The 21458-nt window shown below is 45.4% G+C and overlaps 1 protein-coding gene across 2 annotated transcripts in view; it reads left to right on the top strand.

The window, feature by feature from the left end:
- The first annotated feature begins 222 nt into the window (after positions 1-222).
- Positions 223-21458, top strand: part of ARHGAP25 (Rho GTPase activating protein 25) — a 342160-nt gene continuing 320924 nt past the window's right edge. The window contains exon 1 of one of the 2 annotated variants that reach the window (XM_086943505.1): positions 223-971. In XM_086943505.1, the coding sequence (XP_086799631.1) occupies positions 875-971 (97 nt within the window). In that variant the 5' untranslated portion in view covers positions 223-874. The remainder of the gene's footprint in view (positions 972-21458) is intronic. The other variant, XM_086943506.1, reaches the window with a different exon arrangement.

The following is a 21458-nucleotide window of genomic DNA, read 5'->3' as shown; positions in this document are numbered from 1 at the left end:
TCACCTTCATTTGGGAAGCATCTGCTGTGCATTATAACGAAATTGCCCTCCGACTCCGGGCCCAGATAGAGTAAACACACTTGTGTGGGCGTGTCACGGAACCATATCTCGGTCATGTTTCCGAAACGTTTAATGATCGGAGCAGTGGAAAAAACATACAACGAAGCACGAGCTTCTAGTTTTTTTAATCTTTGTGGGGGTGGACAACGCCTGCAGCTGTTCAGTAAAAACGGACTTTACTGCATGTTCGTGTTCTTGCGCCGATGCTCCTGCACGCATGGGATAATCATAAGAACTGAGCTTTATATAAAGCATACACCGCACTCGGACTTCCAAGGGCTGCCAATAACAGATGTTACTGTAATTACCAAAGTCACCGGTGCTTTTATTGGCCCTCAGAAGGATGAAAGGCTGAGTCAGCCCTGCCAGGACTCCACAATGTGACTCCTCACTGGTTTCTCTGGGGAGTTTCTGTACCTGGCTGGGAAATCCCCCCGGGACAGGTCTTGTCTCAGCAAGAAAAGCTGCGACACGTGCGCGCTGAAAGCATCGTTTTATCGACACCCACTTCCTCGCTGAAGCACGGAAGTGGAAGAGTGCTGAGGGGAAGGCTGCCTCCTGCTGAGGTGAAGGCGGGCTTCGAGGCCGGCTCCTCCGGTGGGGTGAACGCACCTTTCTGAGTCCCTATAGCCGGAGGAGCTCCCGGCAGGGCCCGCAGATGTACGTGCGAGGGAGCCGTCTATCTGGGACGACATTGGTTGTTTAATGCGCTTCATGCAGCGCTAGGGGCCGTGCACGGGCGAGCCTCGGGTTTTGGTGCTGCCCGTGCATAGAGGAGCATTGCAGCAAGGCGGAGCCTAGAGTTTGCTGCCCCATGTCGGATACGATCCTCCCTAAGGGTCTCCTGAAGATGTCCCTCAGGCTGCCCCGCAACTGGGATTTCCACCTCAAGGCCGACGCCGCGAAGATGTGTAAGTTGTAACGTTTCGTGATCTGCTTGCTCTCGTTTGTAAATGGCATTCCCGGACTGACAAATGGCCACAGACTACATCCTACGCAGGTTTAGACTGAGGTCAGGTAGCAAGTGGATGGTTTTGTAGCTCAGTGGGCTAGTGCGCCTGCTGCAAGGTACTTTGTGAAAGCTCAGAGGTGAAATCCCACCAGTGCTGGCACAGCCTTTCATCAGGTTGGATAAAAGTTGTTTAGTTTTTTGGATAAAATGAGCCCCAATGTTTGCTGTTGTACTTTGTTCACTAGTAATCTTCTCCTCGTGTATCATTACTGTTCCTCTTGTGAAGTGCTCTGACACCTTCGGGTAAAGTCCGCGCTATATAAAAACGCATAAATAAATAAACAAATTGTCGTTGTTCGAAAGGGATTAGTGAGGGTCCCAATGCAAGCCAAAGGAATAGGACACCCATCCCCTGGCATGGTATAATAAAATGTTATTGGGGTGGAGTGAGCTCCCCAGTCCCCGGAGTCACTGCACCTGATGCACTGTCAGTAGCTACGTACTGGCAGTTTGGATTGCAATAGCCTAGTGATGTATTGTCCCAAAGACGAAGGTGCGCCCATCGGGATCTAGGTCATGTGACCCTTAGTCTCCATCCCTTGTCTGCGTCTTTCTTCCCCATGTCAGGTGCGTAGCTTCCATTGGTGCAGCATGTGCAGTGACACCAGAGCCCAGTGGCCTGAGGAGCCAACTAAACGTTGATTATCGCTGTATTTCACAGTTCAGTCCCCTCCCTTTCCCTAGGGTTCAGGGCACACTGGCTACCACTGTCCCTAGTTTGTGCTGTCTTGACAACATAGGTTTCCAATGGTTTGTGTAAGTTGTACAATGTGACGAAGGCTGTACTGTATTCAGACATAGTTTAGATCAGAAAAAAACAATAGAATGGGGAGTGAACATGATTTTATTTCCAATTCCAGGGAAGACCTTGACGTCTGTATCATAGGGTTTCCCATAGGGCAATGTCCTAAAAGGGGATAATAATGTAAGGGCAAAAGGAAAAGGTGCATACCACATCACAGGTAGAGAGTTTAGGGCTACTGCAGGTGCTGCACTGCCCTACAAGCATCAAATGGAGAAAATAACCAGGCAAAACTTTTATTAGTGCCTTTAAGCAGGGCCACTGGAATTATGCAATTCCATGACATCTGGGAGTTGCATAACTTGCTGGCTAAATCACCATCTACTGCACAATTTCCAGATCTCACTAAAAAAAGTTGCTTCTAGCTTAACCGTTTAAGAGGTTGCTAAAAGGATGAACATGAAATGCAGCTTACTGGTTACCTTTTACCCACTGATGGCTGAAAACAGCATCAAATTGGGGAGACTTTTGTTTAGATGATGTTAATGTCACCAGATAGAATGATGAAGGGCTTTTAACCGTAGCAGGAAACACATCGTTTAGATATTTAAGTTTATTCGAAACATGCTAATATTTGTATTTTTAATCCTTTGTGGTTTTAAGTAACCAAATAAAGATTTTTCTGCTTCATTTTTGTCATGAAAATGTTGTGTTTCGCCATTCAAGCAAATTCATTAATTCATTGCAGTGTTCTTAAAGGAGCAGTTTCTTTAAGAGTATAGGCGGAGTTTAAAACAATCTCAAACTTTTGCAGCTTTTTTAAGGTATAATGTTTTGAATTTGAGTGTCGTTGCAGTGAGATAATACGTGGGTAATGTACACTACTGTTCTACAGGGCTGTAGAGTTACACCTTGTCCCTCTTTCATGTTCATATCGCATCTCACTTACAACTTCTCTGCCGGGCGTGTTGCCACGCTCTGCTGCTTATATTTGTACTTGTTTGCTTTCATGCTGGCTCACCTCTGCATTCCTTCTCATCTTCACAAGGGCTGGCTCTTGTCTAAAATAATTGCTTCCACCGGGCCCCATATAATGTGAACACAGAGTAAACTCAAGACTGCCATTCAGAATACAGGTTGAAAAACACGGGTGCTTACAAGCATTCCCTCAAGGGCCACAAATGATGGTCTGTGGTGTGACCGAGGGCTGCACTGATGCAAACAAGTTAGGAGTGTGGTGAGGTTGTACACTGGGTGTAGGACGAGGAAATTCTGTGCATGGTCTGGACTGTGGGTCAGGGAGGTAATTAGAGGATTTCATTCTATACTGTGTCTGGTAAGAGTAATGCACGAGTCTCACCCTTTCCACCACAGACACTCCTGCTTGTTGTGGAATGAGCATATGGAACCAGAAGACATACTTCTGATTAATCCTGGCCTCTCCTTGTGACAAATTGTGTGCTTTTGGGCAATCACTTTTGAACATATTTTTCTGCTCATTTGTTTCAGAGATAGGAATAACTTAAATTAAACTAAACATTTGTAGTAATCATATGATAAGAAAACTGGAGTGTAACATGACAATCACTTGATTTTATCCAAGAGAGAACACCCAGCCTCATAGTCCACTCACCAAAATGTTGTGTAGTGAGAACATTGTTAACTTTGAAACAAGGAGACCTGCACTGTGGTGTTCATACTCATGCTTCACCAAATTGTTTGATCATGTTCAAATCAACATCTTCCTATGCTTTTGCCCCGTTAATTGTCATTATGTGATAGAGATGGTCGAGCCACTGAAGGCGTGAACCAAGTTCGAGCCAGATGCCTGGCTCTGCCTCAGCTCAAGGTTCTCTTGGACCCTGGAGCTCAAAACAAGCCACGCTTCTGTATTCCACCCAGAGTCTATCCTCATGTACCGAAAGACAAAGGATTAACTTTTGATATAAAATGAGACAGAATTAGATACTCACCTAGTGAGTGAATTGCACAATGTGAAACCAACCCTGGCTTCCCCTCTTGACCTAATTGTGAGATCCCAAGCATTTTTTTATTTCACTGTTAGATCTGGGGGTCTCTAGTTGGCAATGGTATTCACCTTTGTCCAAATGGGGACCCTTACTTCTAAGTCAGGATAAGGGGATTACACTCCTTAATAACCCCTGCTCACCCCCTTGGGAGCTTGGCACGAGCAGACAGGATTATCTCATTGGCAGTGTGTTAAGCATGTGTGAATATACACAAGTAATACAGTGAAAACACTACAAATGGACACAACACAGGTTTTATAAAAATAAGTATTGTTTATATAGACTTAAACACAAGATCACAAACGGCAAAAATCCACAATACTACATTTAAGATTGCTTAAAAGATGATTAAAGTTGCTTAGTTCAAGTTGATGATAAATGCGACAAAGTTCTAAACAAAGTACCTGGACGCGTAACTCAAAGTAAACAAAAGGCTTGCAAAAGGGGAGATGCGTCGGTTCCGTGATCCCGGGGAGATAATGCATCGTGCCTCAATGCTTGCGGAGAGTAGGGGATGCGTCGTGATCCTTACCAGTGCAGAGGTGATGCATAGATTCTCAGCCTGCGGGCTCATTGCGATGTGCAAGATGGCGCCTTGATGCAATGCGATGATCCGGATTCGAGAGGATGGCACCCTTGATGCGGCGATGCGATGATGATGCGTAGACGCCCTGGCAGCCTTGCGACGATTCTGTACTTTGGAGCCGCGACAGGCCCTGCGACACGCTTCTCCGGTGATGCGACAGCAGGCAGCTTCGATGGACACACGCTTCCAGGGAGATGCGGCGAAGGCTTTCCTCCAGCGATGCGACAATTTCAGCTGCGGCGGCGACACGCTTCTTCTTGATGCGTCGCGCTTCCAGCTCCCAGTGACATGCAAATGTCTGGAGTTGAGAATTCCCAGCAAGGAAATTCAGAGGGGAGCTGGAGATGAAGTCTTTTGTCCCTGAGACTTTAGCAGGAGGCAAGCACAGTTCAAGCCCTTGGAGAATAATCTGAAGATGATGAACGTCCTTAAAAAGTTCCTTCTCCTTTCCTTGGCAATGAAACAACCACTGCAGGCCAACCCAACAAACAGCACACTGGCAGAGGGGCAGTAAAACTCCTGCAGCTTCCTTGGTTCTTCTCCATGGCAAAAGGTTTCTTGTTCCAGAAGTGATCTAATTTCTTGGGAACAGGGTCCCAATATTTATACCCCAAAATCCTTTGTTCTCAAAAGGCAGAGACCTCTGCCTAGTCCAAACCAGTTCCTGAGCATTTTGTTTACATAACTCTCTACTTCCTTTCACTGTACAGGGCAGAGACATCAGCCGCCCCACAGGAAGTGGAGCCAGCACAGGGGAGGGAAGATACAGCTCCCGAGCACTCTGTTGACAGTATTACTCCTCTCCTTTCACAGTGCGATCAGCGGGCGCGCCGGATCTGCGCCGGAGTCGTGCCAGAGTCCTGCCCGTCTGCGCCCGTCCGCGATACGGCAGCGGACGGTGCGGCGGTGAACTCTGGCCACAGGGTTACTTACTCTGCAGGTGATCTCCTATCCTATAATTCATATACTGCGTCCTGTCGATTTGTTTTTCCAGGCCGGTATAAAGGCAAATGTCGCTGTCCTGGTTGTGGTTGGTATACTAACATTTATAGGGTTTCTGAGGCACCCCACGTACTCCCCGTTAATAACTTTAAGTGCTTATTATTAAACATCCGCTCATTGCATAGGCACGCTTTGGACATTTTTGAGTTACTGACTGCTGAGAAACCACTCTGTCTTATGCTCACAGAAACTTGGTTAAATGAGTCCTCAAACCCCGACATCACGGCAGCCATTCCACCCGACTATATAGTCTATAGACAGGATAGGGCACTGGGTAAAGGTGGAGGTGTGGCTCTTGTAGTCCAAAGATCCTTTGCTTGTACAATCATTCCATCTTCGCCCATTTCTGGCTGCGAATCCCTTGCCTTTTCCATTGCACTTTCCCCGCACCAATCATTCTCAGGGCTCCTTGTCTATAGGCCTCCTGGTCTGCGAGGTTCTTTCTTTGACGAGCTTCAAGCAGCTATCACTACTCTTTGTCTAAAGGTGGAACATTGTATAATGCTCGGGGATTTCAACATCCACATGGATGTCGAGTCGGATAGTGAGGCTATTAAAATCATGGACATCACTGCTCCTATCGGCCTAACACCCTTCATCTCTAGTGCAACTCATGACAAGGGTCACACTCTTGACCAGGTATTTTCCACCTTCCCCCTTATAATGTCCTGCCCCACTCCTGTTTTATGGTCTGACCATTCTTTGATCAGCTTTCTTATTCAAGGTAGAAGTAAAACTTCCTGTATTAACTCGGACCAACTTAGGCACCCTAGTAGACCCTTTCACAAAATTATCCCTGAGAATCTGGCTCAAGCATATCAAGAACATCCCTGTACCTTATCCGGCCATCTGGAGAGGGACCTTGAAACTTTTCAGAAATGGCTGACTGAAAGGCTTGATGACCTTGCCCCTCTTTCTACGCCTCGTTCATCTAGCAAGCGCAGCTCGGCTCCCTGGTTTTCTAAGTCACTTGCTCTTGTCCGGCGTAATTGTAAATCAGCTGAAAGACTATGGCGGAAACAGTACGATCAGGAAGCTAAGTCTGCTTACAAACTATTGATTAAATCCTATCACGCAGCTATCCTTGAGGCTAAAAAGAACTATTTCGCCAACAGAATTGAATCTGCGTCAAACTCTTGTAAAGAAATTTTTACCATCGTCAAAGAGTTTGTGTCTCCCAAATCCTGTTCTGCCCAGCATAAGTTTTCCGAAAATTGGGTAAAGGAGCTAGCCATCTTCTTTAATACAAAAATTAAATTGATCCAGGAATCCTTTCCTCCAGCTGCTCCATATGTATCTCTGACTGACTCCAATCTGATGTCTTTTCCACCTGACACTTGCCCCACATTATCGGAATTTCCATCCTTATCAGAATCTACCTCTCTGGATCTTTTACTCAGGATTAAATCAGGTTCTCCACTTGACCCCTGCCCGGCGAGTTTTCTTGCTAGCAATGCTAAGATTCTAAATTCCCTGATCTATCCGGTCTTGAACTTATCCTTGTCTAGCGGCAATGTTCCCCCTGCCTGGAAGAAGGCAATGGTTGTTCCCCTCCTAAAAAAACCAGGCCTCGACCCAGAGATTCATGCTAACTATAGGCCCATATCTCTCCTGCCCAGTTTAGCTAAGATCGTCGAGAAGCACGTCCATTCTGTGCTTTCTTCCTTTCTGGAAGATCATGGGTTACTCCACTCTACCCAATCTGGTTTCCGCTCCAATTTGAGCACTGAGACCGCTCTATTGGAGGTTAATGAAGCCATTAAGGAAGTTCTCGACGCAGGTGGAAGAGTAATGCTGGTGATGTTGGATCTGTCGGCGGCCTTCGACACCGTCCCACATGAGGCCCTCTTGAGAAGACTTCATGAGATTGGTCTACGTGGGACGGTGCTTAGCTGGTTGAGATCTTACCTAGCTGGTCGTCGACAAGTGGTCTGGGCCCCTCCTTACTCCGCAGAGGTGCCGCCTATGGATGTCGGAGTCCCACAAGGGTCGGTGCTGAGCCCGACCCTTTTTAACATCTTCATGACTCCATTGGCGGTACTTGCGGAGTCCATGGGTGCCCAGATCATATCATACGCTGACGACACCCAGCTTCTCTTCACCTGCAAGAAGGGCATGGAGTTTGACAGGGAGAGCATCCGTGGTTGCCTTGGGGCTGTCTTCGACTGGTTTCAGCAGAGCAGCCTCAAGTGCAACCCTGATAAATCTGAGGTGCTCTTCTTCGGCTGTCAGGCAGATCCGCCTTGGCAAGAATGGTGGCCGGTGAGCATGTCTCCACCTTCTTCTTCCTCTGTGGCCGCGAAAAACGTGGGGATCAAAATCGACAACACCCTTTCGCTGAAAGTACAGATCACAGGTCTCACCAGCACCTGTTTCGGTCTGCTAAAAATGCTGCGAAAATTCCTTCCTCTGCTTCCTCTAGTTCACAGGAAGCTGACAGTACAGGCTTTGATTTGTTTGAGGATTGACTACTCGAATGTTCTCTACCTGGGTTTACCGGATTATCTCCTGCATAAACTTCAGGTAGTTCAAAACTCCGCGGCTAGGGCTATTTTTGGCCTACCTCGGCAAGCTAGGGCATCAGAGCTGCTTTCTTCCCTTCATTGGCTCCCTGTCAAGAAGCGGATTACTTTCAAGGCTCTCACATTGACACACAAGGCACTCCATTCGGTTGGGGCCTCGTACATTCAAAAACGGCTCGTTTTTTACAAACCCACCAGATCTCTCCGATCGGAAAGTCTTGGCCTGGCAACGGTTCCCCCCATTAGGAGGGCCAGGATAGGAGGACGCTCCTTTAAACATCTTGCCCCTAAACTTTGGAACTCCCTTCCTGTTGATCTCCGTCGTACCTCCAATCTTTTTGCCTTCAGAAAAGCTTTGAAAACTTGGCTTTATAATCAGTAAGCTGTTATGTTCTGTTTCTTCTTTTCAGTTGCGGGTTAGAAAGCGCCGGGACACTCCTCGGAGTAGCCATGCGCTATATAAGCAACCCCATTAACATAACATAACAGTGCAGGGCAGAGACATCAGACAAGCCACAGGAGGTGGAGCAAGCATTGTAGAGGGAAGGCCCAGCCCTATTCAGGTCCAAGGTGCAACTCCTCCCTCCCATCTAGATACAGATCTCTCTTTTCACCAACGGGCTGCCCCAGCCTGTTTCTTGGAATCCCTCAGCCCTGTCAATCACACACCCAGACAAGGAATACACAACCTAGCAGAGGCAGGCCTGGACAGTTAGGCAAGAAAATACCTACTTTCTAAAAGTGGTATTTTCAAACACAGAATATTAAAAACAACTTTACTAAAATATGTATTTTATTATTCTGAGTTCAGGCATACTAAATTCGAATTTCTACCATGTTCCCTGAGTCAGTTAGGATTATAAGAATGTAATAATCTAACTGGCCATTCTGGCCTATGGAGAACAGGTAGACTTCAATAGTGAAAAACGAAAATGGCTGTAATTCACTATTGCACGCCGACTGCTTGTTAGACGTATCTTGCGGGCACATGTATAATTGTCAATTGCATTCGCAAACAGTGCGAATCACAATTTTCGGCCGTTTGCGAATGCAATTGACAAAATTGGGATGCATCATGTTTTTCGCAATTTTAGAAATCGCAATCATGTTGCGATTTCTAAAATTGCGATTGCATTTAAGAAATCGCAATTTAAAGATTTCTTAAATGCAATGCATGAACATTTTAAATTTGCGAATTCGCAAATAGGGAGAGGTAAATTACCATGAAGTTGACCTTCATGGTAATTTGCGAAAACTTTCAAAAATGCACAAAAGTACATTTTTGAAAGTTTCATTTTACACACACACATGCCCTTAGTGCATGTGTGTGTGAAAAATGCACTTAAAGTTATATTTCAGGGGTGCAGGGAGGGGTCCTTTGGACCCCTCCCTGCACCCTTGAAATTGCATTCTCAATTTGCGATTTGCAAATTGCTAATCACAAATTGAGAATGACTTCCCATTGATTCCTATGGGCCTCTTGGCCCATAGGAATCAATGGGAAGGGATTCCTTAATTGCGATTCGCAAATTGTGAATCGCAATTAAGGAATTTTTAGAAATCGCAAAAAAAATTGTGATTTCTTGATGCATAGCCTTTTGCGATTTCTTAAATGCGATTCCTTAATTTTCGCAATTAAGAAATCGCAAACGGCAACAATGATGCATGTGGCCGTTGGTGATTTGCTCATCGTCCTAATGAACCTATCCCCTGATGTAATAGATAGATGGAATTAACTCCAAACACTATATTAAGACGAATTGAAGCAACACTCGCTGCTATTTTAATCTTAAAATGTCTCGTGGACCAACTCAATTGAAAGACAGTTGGATTGTTTTTAAACAGAACTGCTTGTGACGCTCAAGGGAAATCAGAGTACTGATGATGACCGTGTAATTGTACAGTGGTCGAAACACGGTCAACGCTTATGTGGCTAAACATTTTAGGAGGACACATTATCTTTGTATATGTTGTTCCTTTATTGTAACGTGTATTTCTTCACTTGCCACCTGTCTGATTTGTGATATGTATTGTTTATATACCAGTACTTTGTCTTGACTGTAATGGTCTTAACTGTTTTTTTACTATATGTAATAAATAACCCATATTTTTTTATATATAAAACATTTTTGTGTGAGGGGCTTCTTCTCTTATTTACTTTTCTTTTTTTCATTTTTGCACATTTGTTTAATTTGGAATTGGGATTTATGTGTTAAATTGTATGCTCGAAGCAATTTACCTCTTGAACCATTTGTTAAGTGTATGCAATTACCGATTAGAACATGCTACACACATCAGAGCATGTCCTATCTTATACTTAAAATGCACCCTGCCCTTGGGCCTACCATAGAGGTGTCTAATATGAAGCAAAGGGAAGGTTTAGGGACTGGCAAGTGGGTGCACTTGGGCAAGTCGACATGACAGTGCTAGACTGCACACAGGCCTTGCAATGGCAGGCCCGAGTCACACTTTACAAGCTGCTTGTGTGGGTGGCACAACCAGTGCTGCAAGCCCACAAGCAGCATTTGATTTACAAGCCCTAGGCACACATGGTGCACTGTACTTGGGGCTGACAGATAAATCAAATAACCTAATCATGGAATAACCAATTATTACATTAATTTAACATAGGACTGTGGCACTGATTAGCAGTGGCTCAGTGCCCAAAGCATAAAACCAGCAAAAACATATAAAAACAGAGGAGGCAAGCCGCCAAAATGGAAGGGAGACTCACGCCAATGATGTCAGATCTAACTTTCACATTGCCTCCTGTTTTGTTTCTTCATTAGCACATATGAGAGCACCATGAAATACATGAGGTCAGTATGTGTGCTGTACAAAAACTTCTCTTATGTTTGATTTAACAGACTATAACGCTCTTCTATGTAAAATAACAACCAAGGGCACATAGACAGTATGCATAACAACTGACTTGACACTTGGGTCTCTAATGCTATTGTCAGAGATAGGGGAGGGCAAGGATATTTTTAAGTTTATGTTTGAAAACTGCAGCTTCTAATAAATGTCACTCAAAGCAGAGATATAATTGCAAGTACTAAGGGGAAACACTTCCACACGTTGAAGAAATATGTTTACAATTTTGAAAACGTTATCACATTTTACGTATTTGTTGCACAATACCTTTAAACATGAAGGTGTTCCTAAAGGTAGGTGGTGCAGGGCACTTCTGTGCTTCTTATCCTTTACTTCAGTTATCAGGTAAATAAACAATTGCCCATTTGTTTAACATTTTTTTTAATGTTGGTACTCAGTCAAGTATACAGTAGCTCAGTGCTTCTGTTCAGCAGGGGCCACATGTAAAGGTGACCAGGGCCAGAAGTAGACAGCCGCTAGGCTGTACAGTCAGCATTCCTGAGGTAAAACAAATCAAGGATACCATACCTAGAATAAATAAGTTCTGGCAAAGTCAATCAGTCTCATTTAACCAATGCTTTGGTCGCTACTATTGGTTTTGACAATGTCAGATGTTTTTAAAATTCACCAGCCTTCACTCAGCCAGGGTGGAGACCAGGCATTTTCCAAGTTAATTTTTTTTACACTTTCAAAATGGCTGTCGTGTTGCACGATGCAACTTGGCATGATGCAATGCGGTAGCAATCTTGAAAAAATCAGTTTACACTCTTTTAAGATGGAGGCCATATTGCGTAATGCAATGCGGCATGATGTGACAACCATCTTGAATGTACAGAAAATAATGGTTTCATACTGGCAACCGCATTGCTTTGTTTAAAGAACATTGTGTCATGAAATGCAATGACTGTTTTACAATTATGAAACATTATTTCTTATCTTTTTAGAATGACTGTAGCATTGTGTCACCATGCCAAGTTGGGTCACACAACATAGCAGCCATCTTAAAAGTATAAGAAATAAACTTTGAAGATGGCCAGTCATCTCTATTGGCTTTGCCAAGGCGGTCATATTTTAAGAGCATCTAACACTGACAAAACCAACAGCTTTGGCCACTGTGGAATTGAAGATCGGGCGTCGGAGAGGAGTGGTGAAAGGGGGGAGGGCGAATGTAGACTGGGGAAATGAGGCACCTAGGGGCACAGTTAAGTGCTTTGGAATAAAATACATGGAATGGACAAGCCTAGCACTCAACGCCATTCATACCATGGAGGAGTAAAGAGCTTCTCTGGCCTCAGTGACATGCACAACTAAATGGTGTGGGACACAATTCAGGGCATCATAAAGCCCGCTATCCAACACTTGCCTGGCACTGTGGAGAATTCAAGCACATTTTAAAGGGAGAGTGGGAGGGGAGAGACAGGGTGAGGGAGGTTTGGAAAGTGAATGAAAGAGTGCAAGTGTGCTCTTAGTTCACACAAAGTGCACACAAAGTGAGAGAAAGAGCATGAGCACACCCCAAATGCTGCTACTGATCGAAGAGCTAGGTCTTGAGAAGTCTTCTGAAGGCCAGCAGGTCCTGGGTCTGTCGTAGGTTGGTGGGGAGAGTGTTCCAGGTCTTGGCGGCGAGGTAGGAGAAGGATCTGCTGCCGGTGGTGGTTTTCCGGATGTGAGGAACTGTGGCGAGGGCGAGGTTGGCACAGCGGAGGCTGCAGGTGGGGGTGTAGAAGCTGAGTCGGTCATTGAGGTATCCTGGTCTGGCGTTGTGGAGGGCCTTGTGTGAGTGGATGAGGAGTTTGAAGGTGATCCTCTTGTCGATGGGGAGCCAGTGCAGGTCTCTCAGGTGGGGTGTGATCTGGCTGCGTCGTGGGACATCCAGGATCAGGAGTGCTGCGACGTTCTGGATGCGTTGCAGCCGCCTCAGGAGCTTGGTTGTTGTTCCTGCGTAGAGGGCGTTCCCGTAGTCCAGTCTGCTGGTGACGAGGGCATGAGTGACGGTCTTTCTCGTGTCGGAGGGGATCCATTTGAAGATCCTGCGGAGCATTCGGAGGGTGTTGAAGCAGGATGCGGAGACTGCGTTGACTTGCTTGGTCATGGAGAGGGCGGAGTCTAGGATGATCCCCAGGTTGCGTGCGTGGTCGGTGGGTTCTGGGGCTGTTCCTAATGTTGGCCACCAGGAGTCGTCCCAGGCTGAGGGGGTGGAGCCGAGGATGAGGACCTCCATCTTGTTTGAATTCAGCTTCAGTCTGCTGTGCTTCATCCATTCGGCAACGGCCTTCATTCCTCTGTGGAGGTTGGCTTTGGCGGTGTTGGGGTCTTCGGTGAGGGATATGATCAGCTGGGTGTCGTCTGTGTAGGAGATGATGTTGAGGTTATGTTGTCGTGCGACGAGGGCGAGTGGTGCCATGTAGATGTTGAACAGCGTCGGGCTGAGGGAGGATCCCTGTGGGACGCCGCAGATGATCTCGGTGGTCTTGGAGCGGAAGGGTTGGAGGCTGACACTCTGGGTTCTCCCAGAGAGGAAGGATGTGGCCTTCTCTTGGATTCTGGCATCATGGAGGTGTGCTGTTAGGGTGCGGTGGCAGACCGTGTCGAAGGCTGCTGATAGGTCCAGAAGGATGAAGGAGGCTGTTTCTCCTTTGTCCATCAGGATCCTGATGTCGTCGGTGGCGGCGATGAGGGCGGTCTCGGTGCTGTGGTTGCTGCGGAAGCCGGACTGGGATGGGTCCAGGATGTTGTTGTCTTCGAGGTAGCGGGTCAGCTGTCTGTTGGCAATCTTCTCCGTGACTTTCGCCGGGAAGGGGGGCAGAGAGATGGGCCGGAAGTTCTTGAGGTCCTTGGGGTCCGCCTTGGGTTTCTTCAGTAGGGCGTTGATCTTGGCGTGCTTCCAGCTCTCCGGGAAGGTTGCTGCCTCGAAGGAGGTGTTGATTGTTTTCCGGAGATGGGGTGCGATGGTTGTGCTGGCTTTGTTGAAAACATGGTGAGGGCATGGGTCGGGTGGCGATCCGGAGTGGATGGAGTTCATGGTCTTGATGGTGTCTTCGTCACTGACTTTGGACCAGGTGGTCAGGCGACTGCTGCGGGTGGAGGTCGCAGGGGTGGTGTCTCGGTGGTGGATCTGGGGGTGTTGGAGTTCGTAGCTGTCGTGGATGTCGGTGATCTTGCGGTGGAAGAAGGTGGCCAGTGAGTCGCACAGGTTTTGTGAAGGTAGGATTTCGTTGGTGTTGGAGCTGGGGTTGGAGAGTTCTTTCACGATGCTGAAGAGTTCTTTGGAGTTGTGTGCGTTGTTGTCTAGGCGGTCCTTGAAAGCGGTCCTCTTGGCGGTCCTGATGAGTTGGTGGTGTCTGCGGGTGGCGTCCCTGTGGGCTGTGTGGCTGTCTGGTGTACGGTCGCGGAGCCATTTCTTTTCTAGCTTCCGACAGGTGTACTTGGAGGTCCGGAGGTCTTCGGTGAACCATGTGGCTTTCTAATTGGTGTGATTGGTTGCGGAGGTCTTGAGATGGGCGAGGGTGTCGGCGCAGTCGTTGACCCACTGTTTGAGGTTGATGGCGGCGGGGTCGGTGGGGTCGGCAGGTGGTCTCAGGGCGAGGGTGGTGGTCAGTTGGTCCTTGGTGACTTTTCCCCAGCAGCGACGTGGCAACTGTCGGGTGTGGTGCATCTGATTTACAAAGGTAATCTTACACTGTTGAGTACGTTCTGATATTCTCGTAATACACAAAGCAATTTTACGAGTAGTATCTTTACAGCTGCCTATCTTTTTATGTGCCGAGTGTCTACCTTGAGTGAGGAGTCATAAAGATACTACTTGCAAATTCCATTGTGAATTGCAAAAAAATCATAAACTTATGCACAAGTGGAAGTTTACCTTTGTGAATCAGGCCCTAAGTGTTTCTAAATGTATAATATATAAAAATGCCTTACAATGCGGGCAATTTTTGCCATTAATAACATAATGTACAGTATAAATTGCCTTTGCGTGCCACATAATTTGGTTTTCCGTGTCTCATATTTTTTTGCTCCATCGATGCATGATCCTCACTTACAATATAATCCTTAATTTTGATGAGAGATAGCTATTGGTGAGGGGCACCAATGCTGAGTTGCATATTGGAGATAAATCCATGCACATGGCTCAGGCACCAGCAGGCTCTAACTATACATCTTTTAATGTATACATTTCCAGAGAAATACTGGTGATTTAATCTTTTTTCCACACCTTTCCCAAATTTTTAGCTGCTCAAAATTTTTTGCAGGAATTCCCCAATTTTTGCTTCTCTAATGAAGTCATTATTGTTATGCACATCTCTTATCCTAGCAGAGTATATTTATTTCTAAGCTGTAAGGCACAAGAAACTAGTTCCCCGTAAAAGATTACACGGAGTAACATCATAGAGCGAAGACACAAACTTATTAACTTATTATGCGTAAACATGATTTGCAGTGGAGTTTAACAATTGCTGTTGAACTGTGAGAACATGTGCTTACATAATAATGTACCACCAATTAGAGCTTTTTTATTTTTTTTATTTTAGTAGTTTTATATAGCGCTAGCCTGACCTGAGGGTACTGGGGCGCTTTACAGAGGATACATTGCGAAGAAAACAAACTATACAAGAAAGTGACAAAATGCATGTTGATATTGAGGGGTCACCTTTGTAGTTGATGGACCATATGTTTCGTAGTCTCACTGAGACGGTGATGGAGCGGAAAATAAGAGTCTGTTCCCCCACTCTGAGAGCTCCTATCGACTCCCTGGGGCGCGGTTGAGGAACAGGATTTTGAGTTGGCTTTTGAATTTTACAAAGGAGGGGATGGTTCTGATGAGGGGGGGGGGTGGAGTTCCAGATTTTAGGCGTGCTTCCGGCGAAGGAACGAGTCGAGGTTTTTATTTTTCGAGTTTTTGGAGGTATGAGAAGGAGAGAGTTAGAGCTTCTGTGGTTCCTGGCCTGATCAGCTTTTTTGAGTTTGACCGCCAGGTATTTGGGTTTGCTGGTATGTAGGGCTTTATGAGTGAGGCACGCTACTCTGAAGCTGATCCTCATTTCAACTGGGAGCCACTTAAGTTCACTGAGAGCCAGAGAGATGTGGTCAAATTTCTTGATTTCGGTGACCTTTCTGGCTGCCGCATTCAGAGTTGTTTTGATGGGAGCTAGGTGTAACTTTGCAATTCCTGAGAGGACTGCGTTCCCATACTCCAGCCTTGACAGTACCAGGGTTTGGGTGGCCTGTTTGAGATCACCAGGCGGGATGAAGGGTTTTATTTTGTTCTAAAGTTTGAGGTTAAGGAAGGCGCTCTTAGCCGAATTCTTGATGTATCTGGTCATGTTTAGTTTCCGGTCTAGTGTGATACCAAGTGATTTGAAAGAGTCAGCTAGGGTGAGATTCCCGTTGAGCGCATCTGCGGCTTTGAGCCATTCCCCAATTTGAGGGTTCTGCTCCTTGTTTGAGATTGATCGGTTTTGTTTAAAATGATTTGAAGACACCCAGTGTTGGACATCATTCAGTACGTCATTGAGTCTTTGAATGTGACTGAGGGAAGAGGTTTCCAGATATATCTGAGTATTGTCTGCGTAGAGATGGAAGCGGATGTTGGTTGCTCTGGGTAGTTTGGTGAGGGGTTCCATGTAGATATTAAAGAGTTGCGGGGAGAGCACTGAGCCTTGAGGGACTCCTTTGTTGATAGGGTGAGAGTCAGAAGCAAAGTTTTAGGGCCAGATGTATCAAGCAATTTCGCATCCGCAAAGGCCGATATTCGCAGAATTTCGGCCTTTGCGAATGCGAATTTGCTAAATGGAATGTATGAAGCAAAATCTGGTGCAAAATAAGGAATCGCAAAATTTGCGATTCCTTATTTTGCAATTGCATTTAAGGAATCCCAAATTATGCGATTCCTTAAATGCAATGTATGTAACAAAAAAAATTATTAAAATGCCCTTAAGGAATCGCAAATTATCACCAACTTCTAGTTGGTGGTAAGTTGCGAATTCCTTGAAAAATGCACATTTTTGCATTTTTCAAAGTGCCATGTGACGCACATACAAGCCCTTAGGGCATGTATGTGCACCACATGTGCACCCATGCATATTTCAGGGGTGCAACAGGGTGTCCTTTGGACACCCCTGCACCCTTGAAATTATTCTCAATTTGCGATTAGCAAATTGCTAATCGCAAATTGAGAATAACTTCCCATTCATTCCTATGGGTCTCCTAGCCCATAGAAATGAATGGGAAATTATTCCTTAATTGCGATTAGCAATTTGCTAATCGCAATGAAAGAATTTTAAGAAATCGCTAAAAAATAGCGAATTTCTACATGCATCCCAATTTGCAATTCCCAAATAGCGATTTGTAAAAAATCGCTATTTGGGAATCGCAAATGATGGTAATGGTACATCTGCCCCGTAGATTTTTATTTTATGAGTGCGATTGTGTAGGAATGAGGAAAACCATTGGAGGACCACTTCACCAAGACCGGCTCTATCTTGGAGAGTCCTAATGAGGAGTTTATGGTCTACTGTGTCAAATGCTGCCGATAGGTCGAGGAGAATGTGGAGGCAGCATTGATCAGAGTCTAGTGAATGGTGGATATCGTCTATGATGTTGAGGATCGCGGTTTCAGTGCTGCAGCCTTTTCTGAAGCCAGATTGGTGGGAGTCCAAGAAATTGATGTTATCCAGGTGTTGGGTAAGCCGTTGGAGAACGCATTTCTCTAGAATTTTGGATAGAAGGGGAAGGTTAGATACAGGTCTAAAGTTATTCAAATCCGTCGTGTCAAGGCCAGGTTTTTTCAACAGGGGTGTGATTTGACATACTTTAGGCAGTCTGGAACAACTCCATTTTCCATGGAGCTGTTTATTATTGTACACCAAAGCGGTGCTAGGGAGAGCTTCAGTTTTTTGGTTAGTAGGGGTGGAATGAGGTCAAGGACATGGGAAGAGGGTTTGGAAGTGGAGATCAGTGTGATTATCTCATGAGCTTGGATGGGGCGGAAACTTAGCCAAGAATTAGAGGCGGAGCCAGGAGCGACAACGACCGCCCTGGGCATGGTGTTCTTGGTGGGTCGAGTGTTAATGGTGTCCAGGGAGAGTTCGATCTTAGTGATCTTGTCATTAAAGAAGTTGGCGAAGTTGTCACAAAGTTCGTTGGATGCCTGAATTGAGGAGGTCACCGGCTTGGAGGATTGTTGCCTAGTGATGCTATCCAGCGCGGAGCAAAAAAAAAGCGGATTTCTTGTTTTTGATGTGATTGTTGTCTTCCCTGCAGGCTGTTTTGAGTTGTTTGCGGAGAGAGGAGCAAGGGTTCTTCCTCCAGCTTCTTTCTATGGCTCTTAGGTTTTTCCTTTCTGTATTAGAGTCCGTGTTGAACCAAGACCTGGATGGAATGGCTCTGGCTTTTTTCAGTTTTCGGGGAGCAAGTTCGTCCAGCATAGTCTCTAGGTTGGAGTTGTACCGAGTAGTGAGTTTGGTAGTGGAGAGGTGGTTATTGGGGCAGGGCAGGAGTGCGCTTTTCCTTTCTTCGAGGACTTCCATGGGAATCTGAGAGAGGTTTCGGACCCATTTGGGGGGGTCTTACAATGATGGTTGAGAGAGAATATGTTGGTTGATATGGAATAGGATCATGTGGTGGTCCAACCAGTCCACGGGGAGTATGTGTTCGATCGAGATTGCATCTCTTTTGGCGAAGATGGCATCTAGGGTGGTTCCTTTGTAATGCGTCTCCTCTGTGCAGTGTTTTGTAAGATTATTGTCACCGAGAAGATTGGATAGCGTTTGAATAAGCGGATTATGTGTTTCATTCCATCGCAGGTTAATATCCCCAAGAATTAAGGAGTTGGAGTCTCCAAGAGCACAGTGAGCAATCAGGTCTGATAGTTGTTTCCCAAAAGCGGAGGTGTTGCCCGGTGGGTGGTACAGAAGGTGACAGAGCAGTGTTCCATTATCTTTGGTCTTTATGTTTGCGGTAAGGCATTCAAAGATGTTGCATTTGCACAAGTCTATTTCCATGATGGAGATGTTGTCTTTATGGATGATGGCAACTCCACCCCCTCGTTGGTCTTTTCTGTTTTTGTTGATAATGGAAAAACCTGGGGGCACAAGCATGTCTAGGCATGGTGAGGAGTGCTCATTGAGCCAGGTCTCTGTGATGAATGCAATGTCAACGTCCTGCAAGAGAATGGCTTCTGCTAGTTTGGTTGCATGCCTGGATGCCGATCTGCAAATGATGAGCATGCAGTTGGTGGAAAGCTCTTTAGTGCTAGGGATCATTTCCTTGGGAGCTCTGGGAAGGGAGGTGAGGAAAGGGGGTCTGGGGAGTTTAGTGCACGGAGGGTCTCTTCCGAGACCTGTGATTGTTGGATTTTGGATTTAGGGGAGTCAAAGGTGGGTGTGTCGTACGAGGAGGATAAATCGGCTGCTTCTTTGTCAGACATCGCGGCTTCGGTCCTCGTAGGTCTAGAGGAGACGGGCTCAATGTCAGTATTTGAGTGAGTTTGAGCTCTAGTGCTGCGGTCTGTATTTCTTAGGATTTTTTGTGACAGGTCCTCCTTCTTCCTTCTAGAGGGTCTCTGTACTTGTGTCACGGGCAGATCAGCGGGCCTAGTGGGGCACTGGTGGAGGAGGGAGTTGGATGTAGGGGGAGACCTGGTAGGGTATTGTTGAGGCCTTCGGGCCTTGTCGAGATTGGTGAGGATTTCGTTCAGGCCCCAGGAAATGGGTTCTAGCTGGATTTCTAGTGAAGTGATACGCTGCGCCATGGTACTGTGTATGGGGGTAGGGTCATCAAGGGGCGGGTCGGCCAGAGCAGTGACGGTCGTGTTTAAGCTGAGATGTCTATTGCTACTGGTAGAGAGCATTTTGTTTCCTTTTTGTACCTCAGAGGAGGGTGCGTTGCGCCACTGCGTGAAATGCTTATATAAAGGATACGCCCCCATCTACTTGGTCTAAGTATAGTACAAGCACCCAAATTGTATTTTGAGCAAATAAAGGAATAAGGCAAACAACTAAGTTGTTTTACAAGGTCAGGGATGTCTGTGAAGCGGGGATTTTTAATTCCTTATAATACACAATTACACCATCACCCTGCTTTCTCTCCTTTCGTCACTTATGTCAATGGTGTAGTCAATGTTGTTAGCATGCAACTTCTCATGCTTCTGCAAACCTCTCACCAGATCCATCTAACATGTCTTGTTATAGGTTGAATAAAGTACTGCAATGCGATTTTTAAAGACCTTCCAATGAAAATTTGGGAGATTCCAAAATCAGTAGGCCAGGATTATAGTATGACCTTCCAAAGACATGGCTTTATCAAACCACTTCTAAATGTCATCCACAGAGTGCCAGCCAAATCCAGGGGGCAAATTCAAGATATTCTGACCCTGTATTATCTACAATGCCTACTGGAGCAAAGGATTTGCATATACACAAAAGTTGGTCCTCAATTATTTTCCAACCTGCAGGAACCTCCAGACATCCTCTTTGTACCTGATCCCTCAAGGTGCTTCGATTGACAGAAATGAAGTAGCCTTAACTTGGGAGTGCAGGACCCTAAAATGTGATGTCTTGCCTCTCCACCTTACTCCATTAGATGTAAGATTTTTCCATAGACCTGTATTTGATGAATGTTGAATGGCTATTCACACGCCATCTGTTTGACGTCTTAATACCTCATGCTTCGCTTGTTTACTTTCTTTGCATTCTTTTTTTGTCTTTTATTGCATCTTAGCAATCTAAAGCTATTCTAAGATGATAACCATCTTTTCTACAATCACTTAAAAACATAGGTAAATCACTAACTAAATAAATGAATAAATGTGCCCTATCTTAGATGTCCATCACAAAGGGAAACAAGGAAATTCTCAAGAACCCCGTTCCTCTCTTAGCTCTTCTGGCCTGTAGCGGGATTGCTATCATTATGTAATTACTGCTCTGCTGCTTCGGTAAAATAATGTTTGAATTGATTTTTTGCAATTCATCTTTGAGACCAGTCCCTTGTTCAGTTATACCCAACAAGCAGAATGTTGTGCTATGCTTCATCTGTATAGCAGAGGACCTAGTGAGTTGACAACACTGTGTACGGAGGTGCGTGAGTTATTGTAATTTGAAGGTGGTGCATAAATTATACATTTAAGATATAACTGTAACTTTAGAATTATTAAAATGTGTGTAGATTAAGTTTGTTTTGTATAGAAAAAATAAAGTTACAGCAATTTGACGGTGGTGCGTAAATTATACAACTAAGGTACAACTGTAACTTTAGAATTTCCAGTGTGTGTGGTTTAAATTTGGTTTGTGTAGAAAGAATAAAGAACGTTTTCCTAACTATAACTAAACTTTAGCCTTTGTTTTTTTCATTGAATATGTATTTTTATTAAAAATAATTGTTATTGTTTTTGTAATATATCACAAAGTAAATACATTATTGTATTTCTTTTTATGCAGTGGTTTGGAGTGGAGTACAGAAGAGTGGTGTATAGTAGAGTGGCGTGGAATAGAGTGGCGTAGAGTGAAGTGGGGTACAGTAGAGTAGATTGGTGTAAAGCAGAGTGGCGTAGAGTTGAATAGCTAGAGTGGAGTGGCATAGAGTGGAGTAGCACAAAGAGGAGTATCATTCAGCGGAGTGGCATAGAGCGGAGTGG

This window comes from Lissotriton vulgaris, chromosome 11, assembly GCF_964263255.1.
Source record: "Lissotriton vulgaris chromosome 11, aLisVul1.2, whole genome shotgun sequence".
Classification (NCBI taxonomy): domain Eukaryota; kingdom Metazoa; phylum Chordata; class Amphibia; order Caudata; family Salamandridae; genus Lissotriton; species Lissotriton vulgaris.
This window is presented reverse-complemented; position numbering and strand designations above follow the sequence as displayed.